This window comes from Leptosomus discolor, chromosome 2 (genome assembly GCF_034619465.1).
Source record: "Leptosomus discolor isolate bLepDis1 chromosome 2, bLepDis1.hap2, whole genome shotgun sequence".
Lineage (NCBI taxonomy): Eukaryota > Metazoa > Chordata > Aves > Leptosomiformes > Leptosomidae > Leptosomus > Leptosomus discolor.
In genome coordinates, this window is record NC_141392.1 from 10,387,487 (window position 1) to 10,402,742 (window position 15,256).

At 43.5% G+C, this 15,256-nt stretch overlaps 1 protein-coding gene across 5 annotated transcripts in view; it reads right to left on the minus strand.

Moving 5' to 3' along the window:
• UBR2 (ubiquitin protein ligase E3 component n-recognin 2) overlaps window positions 1-6,635 on the minus strand; it is a 58,459-nt gene extending 51,824 nt beyond the window's left edge. For all 5 annotated transcript variants that reach the window (XM_086461868.1, XM_086461869.1, XM_086461866.1 and 2 more), the window contains exons 1-2: window positions 6,548-6,635; window positions 910-1,169 (exon numbers count right to left, since the gene is read on the minus strand). In XM_086461868.1, the coding sequence (XP_086317994.1) occupies window positions 910-1,169; window positions 6,548-6,619 (332 nt within the window). In that variant the 5' untranslated portion in view covers window positions 6,620-6,635. The remainder of the gene's footprint in view (window positions 1-909; window positions 1,170-6,547) is intronic.
• Window positions 6,636-15,256: the final 8,621 nt, after the last annotated feature.

The window sequence follows — 15,256 nt, forward strand, 5'->3', positions numbered from 1 at the left end:
TAACCGATCCTTGAAACAGAAAGGCAGAAGAGGCAGCTTGCTGATTTAAGTATATCAAGTCCACCCTGAATCAGAACTTCAGCAAGTAAGGCAAATAAGGTATCATGTTTCTAGAAGAGGAGAGCACTAGAGAGTAAAATTCTTCTACAGTCATTCTCTCCTTGTAAATGAAGGGGATGGAAAGCCAGAAAAATAAACCCTCAAAATAAGACATATATTCCCTTCCACCATCACCCCACCAAGTGTTCAAATGTCCAATACAGTGGTAGAAATCACGCAAAGCAAGAAGAATCTGTGACAGAGAGGGTACAAACTCAACTTAAACTACAAATTGTTCAGGAAAGATGACAAGATAAAGAATATATAGCTAGTTATACACGGCTTAAAACTGAAGACTTTTAAAATACTTGTAATTGGTTAGTAATTTCCTGTCCTCTTTCAAGTAAAATGGTATTTTTAGACAGATCTAGAGATAGAGGCACGAAAGGAACAAGAAGCTGGTACACCTGTTTTAGCATCCCATAGATTGGTTTAACAGGTCATCAAAAGAGGTTTAAAATACAGGATCAACACTAACAGCTGATATTAAACACCTGAATTACATGCACATATACCTGCCCACTTCTGATTAATGCCCTTAAATCACATTGACAGTTCACCCCAACCACTTTCTTAATCTTCCATTTCTTTTGTACAGAAAACACTCTACATTATATTAATTGGTATTTTTCCATTTACAAATCTGTAGTGTGTTAATTTTCCCCTGGTCCCACTGGTCGTGAAACACTGTAAGGTTACTTTAAAAACACATTTGAGGTATTAACTTTTCAGTAGGACAGTACATTCTTATCAAAAAATGTCCCATGACTTCACAGATTATAAATACTTGACAATGCTAAGTTGAACTACCTGCAAGAATACGTAGGCTCTCCCACTTTAAAAACACGGCCACAGAGATGGGAAGGTTTGTTCGCTTGCTCAAGCTTTGGAAAACCAAACGCAGGATCTTCACCACAAAGATACCATTCCATTGGTCCCAGCAAAACGTGTTGTGCCAGCATGTCTTCTCTTTGTGGGGCAGGGTTAGGACCCCTGCAGTAAATTTTTGGTACATAATAGGCCAGATGCTGGTATACTTCTTTCTGAAGGTCATTTGCTTGCAGCCATTTCTTTTAAAAGGAATGACAACAAAAATTGTTCATTAATAAAAATACCAAACATAGTTCTATCCATCAAGATGACTTTTTTATTTCTAAATCAAAAATCTAAAATGGCATTGCAAAACTACAAAGCCCTGCTTCCTTCTAAGTGTTAAATCTTGATGATCACAGAAGACAGACATTAGGAAAGGAATAATTTGTTTCCCTGCTTGCACATTTTATCCTTTTGACATACAAAATTCTTTTAAAAAACACAAGATTTAAGAGACCAAATTCTTAAAAATTTTCCCCTGGGATACATGACAAGTAAAATGTCCCAACATGAGCAGTGACTTTTAGGCTAAGGCCTAGACTATGCTGTTTGCATTTCTGCGGAGTGCAGACTGATGCTGCCAGCTGGGGACACAGAGCAGCGGAAGCCTGGAGTTGGCAAGGAACAGGCAAACACAAAAAGTACAACGAGAATGGCAAACACAGCATTAGGTAACAGTCCCTCTCATTTAACTTCAACAAATTACCGACAAAAATGAGGGGGGTTTAGTTTCTCCTACCATCAAAATAACTTATCTGAAGTACTGTTTCAAGTGTGATGTCAGATCCATGAATTCTTGTATAGGGTTTGCATGGCAAGGTTTTGGTAGCAGGGCAGAGGGCTACAGGGGTGTCTGCTGTGAGAAGCTGCTAGAAGCCTCCCCTACATCCGATAGAGCCAATGCCACCAGCTCCAAGACAGACCCACCACTGGTCAAGGCTGAGCCCATCAGCTATGGTGACTGCACCCCTGGGATAACATATTTAAGGCAGGGGGAGGGGAAGGAACCAACTGAGCAATTGCAGCCAGGAGAGAGTGACAATACATGAGCAGAAGAACCCTGCAGACACCCAGGTCAGTGAAGGAGGAGGGGGAGGAGATGCTCCAGGCGCCAGAGCAGCAATTCCCCTGCAACCTGTGGTGTAGACCATGGTGAGGCAGGCTGTGCCCCTGCAGCCCATGGAGGTCCACAGTGGAGCAGATGTCTGCCTGCACTCCACAGAGGACCCCACATCAGAGCAGGTAGATGCCTGAAGGAAGATGTGACCCCATGGGAAGCCTGTGCTGGAGCAGGCTCCTGGCAGGACCTGTGGACCCATGGAGACAGAGAAGCTCACACTGGAGCAGGTTTGCTGGCAGGACTTGTGACCCCACGGGGGACCCACGCTGGAGCAGTTCATGAAGAACTGCAGCCTGTGGAAAGGACTCACATTGGAGAAGTCTCTCGTGGCACAGATCCCACACTGGAGCAGGGGAAGAGTGTGAGGAGCCCTCCTCACGAAGAAGGAGTGGCAGAAATTATGTGTGATGAACTGACCACAACACCCATTCCCCGTACTGTGGGGGAGGAGGTAGAGAAATCAGGAGTAAAATTGAGCTCTGGAAGAAGAGAAACAGGGACTGGGGGGGTGGGGTGTGTTTTAGGATTTGGATTTATTTCTCATCACCCTGCTCTGATTCGATTGGTAATAAACTAAATTAATTGCCCTGAGTCAAGTCTGTTTTGCCCGTGACAGTAATCGCCAAGTGATCTCCCTGTCCTTATCTTGACCCACGGGTGTTCTGTTATTTTCTCTCCCCTGGCCAGCTGAGGAGGGGAGTGAGAGCAGATTTGGTGGGCACCTGGCATCCAGCCAGGCTCAACACACCTCAATTGCCTTATTTAATCAATTGTAAAATGCAATGTTGACAGAGTTTTTAAAAGCCATCAAACTACTGTACCTATAAGCCACTGAAAAACTTGCAGCTCTATAGGTGCGTTTTCCCTCGTATACACACACAGAGTAAAGAAAAAATCCTCTAGGACAACACTTGTTTTATTTCTGCCTTATGGATTACAATTTTATAAAGGTTTAAACTGTAAATTAAGGCTGCAAGGTTTTTATAACAAACAAACAGGAGCAAGCACATACTGCAAGCGTGCACTGATTAAATCCTGTGTTACATAAACAGCCTTAGCATGCCATTTCTCATTGTAAATATGACAACCAGACACCCCCTGGCAACTTCAGAAAAAGAATTCAGAACCAACATAGAATCGCACATGAAAACCAAGAATTAATTATACAAAAATAAATGGGTTAGTAATCAAATGTTATAGCTTGATTTACTCAGAATTATTTATGAGTCTACTCTAAAGAACTTATGTTTGAGACAGCACAATTGTAGTAAGTTCTTCAGGGTACAGACATACAGAGTCAGCAGAGCATTTGTGCCATTTAACAATGGCTGCATTTTCGCCTTTCTTTAAAAACATATTGTATTTTTATTTACTAGACTATGTTTTCTAAAGTAGAACTTCATATTAAAAAAACCTTATTTGTCAGTTCAACTCTTAGTAGAATAACATGCTTCCTCACTTCTCTTTCCCTAAGTCTGACTTCTTAAAATTATAATCAATCTACTAAATCTTTCTGTATTGATCTAGCTTTGATGGTCAAAGCCCAGATTTTTTCCAAGGAAGTCCATGGGAAAAGGTTGCCAAAAAGCCATATCCAACAACCTAGAAGTTTACAGATAATCTCACCATTCCCACCAGGATTCAGAGAATACCAGACAAAAATGAGAAAAGTTTTCATTACTAAGAATTTGAGGGGTTTTTCCTAGCTCATTGCTCTTTTCCTCTCCTTTCATCATTTGTGCCAAATACCTACTACAGCCAGGAACTGACCCAACCACAGTGAAACTGACTTAGTCTCTTCCACGATTTCCATTTAACAAGATCACTTTTAGATTATTTTCTAGGGTATATGTTAGTTACTACATCTGCATTTTTCTCAGCAAAATACCTTTGATTTCAGCCTTATAATACAGCAGTACATTACTAACTTCTATCTAGAAAATACACAGTGCATATTAGCTACACTACAAGCTCAGACAAATACCTAGCCAGAGAAAATTCTTGTTCCTCGAGTAAACAGCTTTCCCATCCCAAAAATTCTGGGAGTAGTTGCCCAAAAGTTAGGTGTGGCAACACTGAACGTCATCACACCTAAGTCTCTTTGTGGAGCCAGTTCCACACACATATTAACTGTGCATATAGTTTTGAAAATCGGATCCTGGCTAGAAGAATATCAGAAGGAAGTAGAGACTCCTAGGACAAGGAAACAGATGTCACTCCAAGAGCCACCAGGAAGGCAACTCAAAGTACTGTTGTGCATGTAAAATTGTTACTAGAAATATATATATAGAGATATATATATATGCATACGTAAGTTGCACTGCTTTTCTAAATCGCTACTTGGGAGGTACTGAACTCCAGCAAAACTACTCAAAACTTTTGAATTCATTCTTTAACAGAAGCACTTTGGTTTTAGGCAAGTTTTCAATTAGTATTTGTCTATCTTCTAACCTGAAGTCGCATGTAAGAAAAGCTAACGTTCTACTCTCCCAAGAGAAGTTTTTAATAAAAAGGGAAGTGTATTCCTCTTCACTTCCTCCCCCCTCAAACTTACTCTCCTGCAGCAATTTTTAACTGCCCTGACCAAAAAAAAAACCCAAAAACATTAATCAAATAATATTTTATATAAGTAAGCCTAATAGGCCATCAAGGTTTCTAGCAAATGCACTTCTAAGAGGTATCAGAACAGAACATGCAATACAAATAAGCCTTAAAACAACTCAGTTTGCTGCTTCAAAAGCTAAAAGGTATAATTTGTTTTTCTTAGCTATACAAATAAGTATTTCCAATGTAGGCTCATGTTTGGTTACAGATAATTTATTCTTTTGATCGTTGTTCTTTGGAAGTTTATCATTAAGTTGTTGCAATGAGAAACTGAAGCTTAAAGTGCTACAACTATTGCTCTGGGCTGGCATTTGTTTTGTTAATACCGGGCTATCAGCAAAGTAGTGTTATCAGCATAGGAGGGAGAAAAACACTGCTAAAACCCAAGTACGTTGTTTACATATACAATCAGGCAGTGCCAGCAGCATTTGGATGCTAGCACATCGTCATGTAAGAGTGACAGATCTCAGAATTAGTAGCTCGTGCTGGTGACGCCAGAGAATAAAAATGAGAAAGAACTGACTAAATTTAAGTTGGCACTTGTACATATAGTGAATTCCTAAATGTGTTCCACTTGGTGCACATCTGCCTTGGGTTTATCTACAGTGTGACCCAAAAAAACCCCATCTGCTACTCACACAGACAAGGCAGTTTGGGCTACTTTATGAAGTATTCAATGGAATTACTGGGTTTGCTGTTGAGAGGAAGGAATCCTAATCCTGGAAGTAAACTAGCTAGGATATAGCTAACTATGCACATTTGCTCATCTAATCATACCTTTGTGTGCACTGTAGATACACCAATATAATCTGAGGATAATCTGAATTATAACACTGTCTTTTATTTTCTTTTGGAAAGCAGACAATGTAATTTCAATTGAAATACACACAGACAGCTCTTCAAGGTCCTATCCTACAGACAAGTACATGAGCAGTCCCAATATTTTAACATACATATATATATATCTCCAGTTCCTCAAATGCCTAAGTGTCTACATAAGGCCCGGCCAGAAACAAAAGTTTCTCTAAGATCTTTACCCTCAAGACTTCACTTCTCTTCCCTTTCAACTACTCTTCACAAAATCAGGAAAAACGTCTAGACAAAAGTAGATTATTTCAAATAGGACATTGATTTTACTAATATTTCCTCTACAAGGGTCCCATTCTAATAGTCCTAAGCTTAACTAGCACAAGCTTTTGCCAGAACTGCATTTTAAATACTGTTGAGGAAAGAAGAATCCAGTGATGAAACTTTAACACTGCAAAGCATATTTGGGGTCAGACATCCACCTAAATTAACGGGGGGAAGGGGATCTTCTCACGTCGCGACACAATAGCCGGAAGAGAGACGAGAAAAGGCAGCGAACCAGGCAGGAGAACTAAACTCCTCTGCTGTTTGGTGAAGGAACGAGACACCGAGAAGCGGCCCCACTCCCACCCCCGGCGTTTGGGCCCACCAAGCCGCACTAGCGGCGGGTCATGGCGGCCGCCCTCGGCCCGGGGTGACCGCGTCTGGGCGGCGTGCTGGGGAGCCACCTGCGCCAGCCAGAACAACAGGAAAAGCCGGCTGCTCCCTGCGATCGATTTCGGCTGCTGCAATAGCGACGCTGGCGACAACAGCAGGCGCAGGCCAGACAGAGAGGCCGCTGCCAGCCCGGGGTGCCCTCATAACCAGCCCCGACAGCGACACCCCCTCACCGGGGGCCTGCTCGCCCCCCGCCCCGGGCACGGCCTCACCCCGGCCCCAGGAACGGCCCCCGGCCCTCACGGCCCCACCGCCGGCCTCGCCAGCCCCCGCTCCTTCTCCGCCCCAAGCACGTCTCGCCCTTCCGCCCTGGGCCCGCTGCCTCACCACGGCGATCTCCTCGGCGGAGCACTCCAGCAGGCTCTTGTCAATGGCCTCCGCCTCCAAGTCCGCCGCCATCTTCTCCTCCCCCCACCCGCCGCCGCCGCTGCCAAGGCAGGGACACCCGGAACCGGGCCCAGCCGGCCGCTCTGCCCGGGGAACCCACTTCCGCCCCGCCTCCGCCCGGCACAGCCCCGCCCTCCCCGCCGCGCCGCCCGCGCGGCATTCTGGGAGTTGTAGTCTTCCCCCGGCACCTCCACCTCCGCCGCCGAGTCTCCGAGGCCACGGCGCCCATTGCCTGGGGCCGGCGTGGGACCCTGTGGGACCCCAGCCCGCTGCCGGATCGGGCCGGCGGCTCGGCCCCCCCCCGCCCCGCCCCACCCCGGCCGCCCTCACGCGGTTGTCTGCCCTTCTCGCCTCCTCCAACGCGAAGCGCTGCCCGGGCCGGGGGGCACCTTCGGTCTCGCCGGCAAAGCCGGGTGGCCCCCGCGGCCGAAGCCCGCTCGTCCTCACGGGCCCGGCCTGTCAGCGTGAACCGCCGGGGAGGCAGAGGCGAGGGCTTTCCGGGAGGGCCCCCGGCACCCCGCGTGGGTGAAAAGATAAGAAAATAAATCACTAAATTACGTGAATCTGGCAATTACGGCTTTAAAACAAATGTTACTGAATTGCAGAAGCTATAAATCCTGCTGCTGAGGTGGCCTCCCTCCGTGGCTCCCACAGGGCAGAGGCCACGCACTGCCTGGGCAGCAGCATGGTAGCTCAGCCGTGCTCATTCAGGCAGAGCTCCAGGTTTGCAACTTGAAATTAAAAAGTCACCACCAAGAAAACCAGCAAACAATCATCCTCTGTAAAACTCTGTTTCGTTTGACCTGGACAGGCTGGAGAGCTGGGCAGAGGGGAACCTGATGAGCTTCGATAAGGGCAAGTGTAGGGTCCTGCACCTGGGGAGGAGTAACCCCATGCACCAGTACAGGCTGGGGGTTGACCTGCTGGAGAGCAGCTCTGCAGAGAAGGACCTGGGAGTTCTGGTGGACGGCAAGTTGACCATGAGTCGGCAATGTGCTCTTGTGGCCAAGAAGGCCAATGGTATCCTGGGGGGCATTAAGGAGAGTGTGGCCAGCAGGTCGAGGGAGGTCATCCTCCCCCTCTACTCTGCCCTGGTGAGACCACACTGTGTCCAGTTCTGGGCCCCCCAGTTCAAGAAGGACAGGGAACTACTGGAGAGAGTCCAGCGGAGAGCTACTGACATGATCAGGGGACTGGAACATCTCTGCCATGAGGAAAGACTGAGAGACCTGAGGCTCTTTAGCCTGGGAGGAGAGGAGAGGGAGAGAGAGAGAGGGAGAGGGAGAGAGAGAGGGAGAGGGAGAGAGAGAGGGAGAGGGAGAGGGAGAGGGGACCCAAGTGGCTGCACGAGCCATGCTTAGGGCTTTGCACCACACCTTCCGTTGCTTGCTGGGGAGTTCTGTGTGGACCTAGGCATCATCCTCAAAGTAAATATTATTTCCACCTCGCACCCCCTGTCAGCCTTCACAGAGATAAGGACTCACTCTGCAGGAGTTTACTCCAGCAAATCCTGCTGAGGAAGTCTCTGCTCCGGGCAATTTAGTCTCCCAAATCCAGACGATGCTTGGGAGGGGAATAAACAAGCAGGAAAGACAAACTGAGTTCTAATTGCCTGAAGTGCTAGCTAAAGGCGGCCATAAATGTTACCTTTGCCAAACAGTACTAACGTAGAACGTAACTGCATTAAAAGTGAGTTCGAGTTCACAGCTTATATTCCTTAAAAATTTTTGAACATTCCCATAGTGGCTATGCATAGTTGTTTTTTCCATTTTTTGTCTCATTTCTTTCTTCTTCCTTCTCCTCATTCTCCCCTCAACTAATAATTTAGATATTAAGTTAGCCAAGGGAGAGACATTATCTTATATCTGTCCAAGCAGTATCAAATGCATCTATGGCCATATATTAATACACGAAGGAAGTGGGCTTCGTGCCATTGCCTGGCTACGCTTGAAGAGATTTGACGTTCCCTGCATCAGGGGGCAGCAGCACACGCTCGCATATTAGTCATACTGTATAAGCACTTGTTTCTGAAACCTCAAGGGTTTATAAATCATCACATTTACTTACATACTGTGTTTGGGAGTTCTGGGGAATTTTGAGATGAAGGGAACATACACGTCTGGAAAGACTGATTGCAAGAACTGAAAAAGATCGGTTTAGCCAGTGCTATGAGGGAATCATAGAATGGTAAAAGGATGGCCTTTAGAACATTAATTTCACCTCCTAATATTCTAAGAATAAGCATAATTTCCTTTTGTCTGATTGTACCCTTACTATATGCAGGATATACCTTTTTACTGTATTTATTTTTATATCATTTGCCACTTTTTGAGTAACCATACTTAGAACAGAGAAAATAATTATATATTCCTTAGAAGATCAGTAAAGCCCACGCTGTTTCTCATTCATGCGCTGTTGATGCCTAAGGAATACAGAACATGATGCTTCCTTGGAAGAAGGCAGAGGGTGAAAGAAAGCTGTATGATTTAATTGTCTCTGCTTCTGAGCTGCATGAAGAAAATGTTAGAAAAATCCTGGGGTTTAGTAATATGAGAGGCATCTTATTTTACCTAGAAAGGTGGGAGACCCAAACAGAAACTAGACTGCAAAGCCATGATTTCAATATGAGCATAACAACTTCCTGGGTATCATTTTTTCTACCTTTGGATAGAATTTTCCATATCTTTTAGCCTGTGCCATTAACTTCATAAGCAAAGTTATTATTCAAATTCAGGAACAATAATTAAGGTTGAGGAGACTGCCTTTATCTTCTGCCAAAAAGCTTAACTCTTCCCAGGTCTATTATCAGATAGAAACTGAAGAAAAGAAATGTAAAGAATTTAATGTTTCAACAGGGTTAATAGTAAACCTCCATAGCATTTCCCCACTCTAGCTGATACATTTCTGGGTCTCATATTGCTGTCAACACAGAGATAGCCCACAGAATGCTACAGACCACTGTTGTGAAAGACACAGACATCATCTGCATCTCTTTCACCTCCTGACCTGTCCGTTTACGCACTGCTTCCCTCTGCCATTGAAAAGAAAAAAGAAAAAAATGAAGAAACCGAAAACTAAATGGTACTTCGACTGGGGGTCAATTAGCTTGATTAGGTTCCAGTATTTTTAACAAATGCTGTATCCATTAAAAACACAATGTAAATAGGCATAATTGAGCAAATATTCATTATGACAGTGGAAACTGATGGTTCCTTTCTAAAAACTAGTTTGGAAACTACTAATGAAACAGGATCTTCCACAATAGAAGACTGCCCCTTGATGAAACTCCAACAGCAGTCCCCAGCAGCAGCCAGGCTGAAGCCCAGCTATTTTGAAAGGGAAAGGGCCTCCAGTAGAGCATGCTCCAATAGAGGTGCTCTGCTTACAGAATTTATTGTCATCTGGGCTGAGTATTGCTTCAATGTGATCCTCTTCAGGGCCTGTTGCATTTGCAAGTAGGAACGGATGAAAACATAAGGTAAAGGGATGCTGGAGGGAAATTTTAAGTGTCTGGTTTGCTGGTGTGTTCACTGTGCCTTAAATGCAGTCAGTTTAATATCACTATATTAATTTGAATGTAAATAGAAAAATATTGCATATCTAGACTGCAGCAGTGACTTCTTTATAGACTGAGAAAAATAAAATGCTATTTAATTTTCCCCACATTGATAGAGTTTTCTGACAATCATTATGAAAGTCAACTCTCGTGAGAAGGATTCAGAAATGTGTTCTATTGTCTGCGAAAGGTTTGTTTCCTGGTACAATTAAAAACATTTAAAAGCATTTATTTCCTTGTCTGTTCTCTAAAACAATGCTGCAGTTGTAACTTAATTTCAAAGTTTAACTATTAAAGCAAATTACCAGGATTTTGCTGCATTAAGTTGATGTTATGTACCTATATCTCAGGTCATCACCTTGAAAAGCCTTTTTTATCTCTTTAATCTTCCCTAAGTTAGCAACCCTTTCCACCAAACAAAGCATATGTCTAAGTGTAGGATTCAACTTATATTTTCAATAGCAGTAATTCTGATAAAACAGTTTGCTTAGCAGATACTGAATGACTAAAGGAGTGATTTTTACATTGCAGATGCAATTTTTTAAGCCATTATCATTTACATGGTTTCCCTCTCTTCCTCTTTAGTGCTGGATGAGTTAGGTTTGTAGTCACCATTTCCTACATTGTCTTCACATAAATTCAGATGGTAATTCTTTTATTTCTGTACTGCCAATTCCAATGACAAATTATGCTGACCAAAATAGAATTTTGCCCGTGATAATGTTAATTAAAAGATGAATTGTGAATGAGGTGAACAATGACACCCAGTACTTGGTGGATTGATAAGACATAGTTCACCAAGCAAGACATTATTCAGAACAAAAGAGCACACGGTAATCTGCAAACATAGGTTATTTTTGGAATTTGGTCCAGAATTAGAGCATTAAAAATACTATCTGACAAAGGGTAGGCGATTCTTTGTTCCTTGGAGGCACTAGTGCTATAATATCAGCCCTTTTAGCAACAAATCAGAGTAAGCTTATTTCTTTTTCCTGCTTTGTCTTTGCATGATCTTAGATTATAGGTGTATAATATTCTAAACTCGATGTCAGGAAAAATGATTAAAGAAAGATACTAAAAGCAGAGCATATTGCATAAGAACAGTGAACATAGGAGACATAATGGAAAGCATCGAGATACTGTGGCTGTCTTCCCGTCTGGTGAATGCTCTCTGCAAGTCTAGCAAAGGCAGTTACATAACTGATTTTTATTGCATTAGGCAACAGCAATATTGCTAAGCAAACCAATGTGCAGAATTAGAAAGCTTCTTCCACAGTGGAAATTAAGAAGAAAGACGGAGGAAGGGTTCTCACTTAGCATCCCGTAAGAGGGCAGGGCAAGTGGGTGTGCATCTTCATTAGTGGATCATGTCAGGGTGACAACATGATTTATTCTCATCACGCAGTGTCTTGGAAAAAATACAGTGCAGATAATTTTGCTGCTTTCTGCAGTGTAACATGTCAATAGTCTAGAGCTCAAGCTGGTAAGTTAAAATGCCAACCTCTACAAGAAATTTAATGGGAACTAAGGTAATAGTCAGTAATGAGTCGTATGGAAGGGAGGGGAAATTAACATGGGAGCAAAGGAACAAAATACACACGCAAAAATGTGCCTGATCTTATTTGTTTTCACTGTAAATTCAGAATGCTGCTAGTGTATATTTAGACATAGCAGTTAATACAAAGAGGTCTGTGAGCTGGTACCAAGAAAGTCTACATTTGTGGTGCACGGGTGGTCAGCTTTGACACCTAGGAAGGTGCAAGCAGCACTTGAAATTTTTGCTGTAGCTAATGCCCTTCCCCCCACTTATTCACTGATGCTGATGAACATACAGGCTTACGCTGCAACCTTCCCCTTAGCAGGCCTTTCTTTTGTGTGGCTGGCTATTTTTCCAGCTTGAACAAACTTAATTATCCTTAAGACTTCTGCCACTCGTGCTTGTGTGGCAAACAAAGCAATAGGAAGGAGGGTACACAGACAGCCACCCATAGGAAGTGTAATTACGTATGCAACGTTGCCGTAGGGCTAGACTTGAAAACCCTGCGCTAAGGAAGAGCAGTCATAGTATTTAGCATCAACTGCAGCGCAAGAAAGTGCATTGTCAAAGTTCAGAGACCTAAACCTGTTGTAATGGGCGTGGGACATGGTGAAGTAGACAGGCTGAGCAGTGCTGCTAGGACAGAGAACCTTCTGAGTCATGACCACTTTGATGGCTGTCCTGCAGGAGTCTCGGTCTTGAGCAGGAAGGAAAATCTTGCTTTTCCGTATTTGCAGCACTAGGTGGCAATACGCTGCACAGGCATGGCAGTGCAGAAGTCCTCTTCTGCTGCTTCCACTCGAACCCCTCGCCAGCTCCCACTCGCTCCAGTCTGCAACCGGAAGGGTGTGGGCGGTGGGACTGGAGGAACCATCCGACTTCAGATCTTTTTTCTCTCAAATCAGGCTTTAACTGCTTACTGACTGGTACTTAGGAAAAGTCAAGACTTTTTTGGAATGAGTCAGGTGTTAGAAGATGAGAAACGTGCTGTGAAATGCCTGGGGGCCATGAATAGGGCCTTGGGTGGTAGGACAGGCCGGAGAGGGAGAGAAGCAAGAGTGGCCAAGCAGTTGCCCGCAGAGGCAGAGGGCAGAACGAGCACAGCTGCAGTCATCCTTTGGCAGAAGAAACTGGAGCAACCTCCTCTAGCAAGGCCCCTGCCTACAGCACCACAGAGGAGCTCCTGGGTGGACAGCTGGACACCACGATGGGGATGCTCAATGAAATTGCTTGTTCTCGGCTAACAGAGACGAGAACCGATACCGAACTGCTGGAGGAAGAGTTCTTGGCTCTGTCTGAAACCACGTTTATGTGCAGTTATGCAGAGGACGCAGAGGAAATGGGAACGTGCAGCACACAAGCAAAGGCAGGGGGGATGAAAGATTTATCTGGGAATATGAAATGCTTTGAACAAGTGAACTAACTCTTCTTCTTTTCCCCTTCATTTGCACAATGGGCAATTTTAAATTAGAACAGGTTGTAACAGATTTAATTTAGATCACCATGGTGCCTAGTGTAATGCTACAGCATTTTCTAGTTTATCTTTTTCCCTGATTTTAAAGGTCTAAACAGGTTTTAAATTGTGAATTTGTTATAGAATGTATGGCTGCTAGACAGTCCTAACCAATTAGAATTTTTTGTACTGCACCATGATTAATTTTGTTAGATAAAACTACTGAAATACAACTGAAGGTAGAAATAAAAAGCATGTAAGTGCTGTACAGCCATGATTTACTCTTCAGAGATGCATTTAACGCTGTCTCCAGCAGAACAGCTTCATCCATTTTCTAAACATTCATTTGTTTATTTCAAGATTAGTCTCAGTTATAAACAGACATTAAATCACCTCCAGGCCCTAATACATTGTAATGAAGTATTGTAAACCATGTAGCATGTTGGTTTAAACAATGTAATCAGAAAGCAACAAAACCATTTTCTCCTGGTTCTTGCTGGCTCCCTGACTTCTTCTGTCTGTTCAAAGAAAAGTTCTTTTTAGTCTGCAAATGTCAAGGTCAATCAGAGGTCAAGTTTGTGCTTTTGAGCTGTGGTTCCTTTCAGGTTATTGGCTTTGTTTTATTACTGAAAGGAACCATCCATTTTGGCATATAGAGCAAAGAAGTCATGTAATCCTATTAAGTACAAAACCAACATGTACAAATAATGGTGAGGGTTTGACAATTGCACAAAAGCCCCCTTTTTCTGCCCACGGTTAAGCCTGTGCTGAGTAATTAATGGTCCTTCTATGAGCCTGTCTACACTGGGAAAACTGCCTAACTAGTTTTCAAAACACTCACTTGAAAACTGGTTACAATCACAGCCGAGAACCCCTTTTAGGCAAGCTGGCGTCTTTCTACTGCAGTCCTCAGGAATGGGAGGGGACTACCTGTCACCTTCCATCTCAGAGCAGGAAATAGCACTGAAGGAGACAGGCACAATCCTAGGCAGAGGATCCTTGGAAGCAGAGACACTTGAATTAACAAGGAAGAAGGAGGGAAGCATCTGTAGAGAGTTAAGGATAAAAGGAGGTACTTTAAGTTATTAGAAAATAAACTTGCTTTGTTGGCAGTGGAGAGAAGAAGTGGAAAGTCGCGGCTGTAACCCGGCGAGCAAGTTGAGATGTAACTGGATCATTATGTACTGGGCACAAAATCTAAGACACAAAAAATTAACTACAAATATCTCACTGATTTCCTCACAAAGAACATTCATGCTTAGTGCAAGATCAGTAGAAGAAAAAAATAGGGAGAGGAAACAAGGTATAATCAGAGGTTAAAATGGAGCAAAGAAAGTGTAGGATAATTTAAAGAAAATTGTCCTCACAGTGGTGTCTACGCAGAGGTAACTGAGGGAAAATGCTGAGGATTTTCATGTTCAATTAGTTGTGATCAGAAGTAAACTATGGGCTTGCAACGCTGTCAGTTCTACTTGTCACTTCGTTGAGGTGTCAACTACAGTACGTGAAAACTACTGAAGCTGTGCAAAACCCAGTTTTCATAAACAACATTCATAACATTATTTTCACATCCCTCAGACAAGCATATAGGTTATCACAACCTCAAAATCTCTGCTGGCAAGACAAGACATTACCATCCTGGAGCATATGCAAGCATAGGAACTGACTTGATCTATTACTAATAAAAAGAGATGAGCTGATTGAGAGTGCAGATAGCAATTGCAGATAAGATGAAGAACTGCATGAAACATAGGCAGGAGCTGCAGAAATGAACACCAAACCAGACATACAATTGAATATAATAAACATTACAGAAGTGGAAATGGGAAGCCGAGAAATCTGCATTACCCAGATTGTGAAACAAGCCTCACAAAAAAGCCAGACAGCAGAAGTTTCCAGCCTATCGTATTGCAAGGTCAGATAGACAACAAAGATGCTTGGAGCTTAAGTGTGGAACAGGTCCAAGATCTTCAGATAGCCTTGTCATAGAAAGGGAAAAACACTGGCACATCTCTAGGGATGGACCTCCACACAGGACTGCTCCTTAAACACAGACTCAAGAGGTTTTTGGCAGACGCTTCAGTGAGAATGGCCGCTAATGGT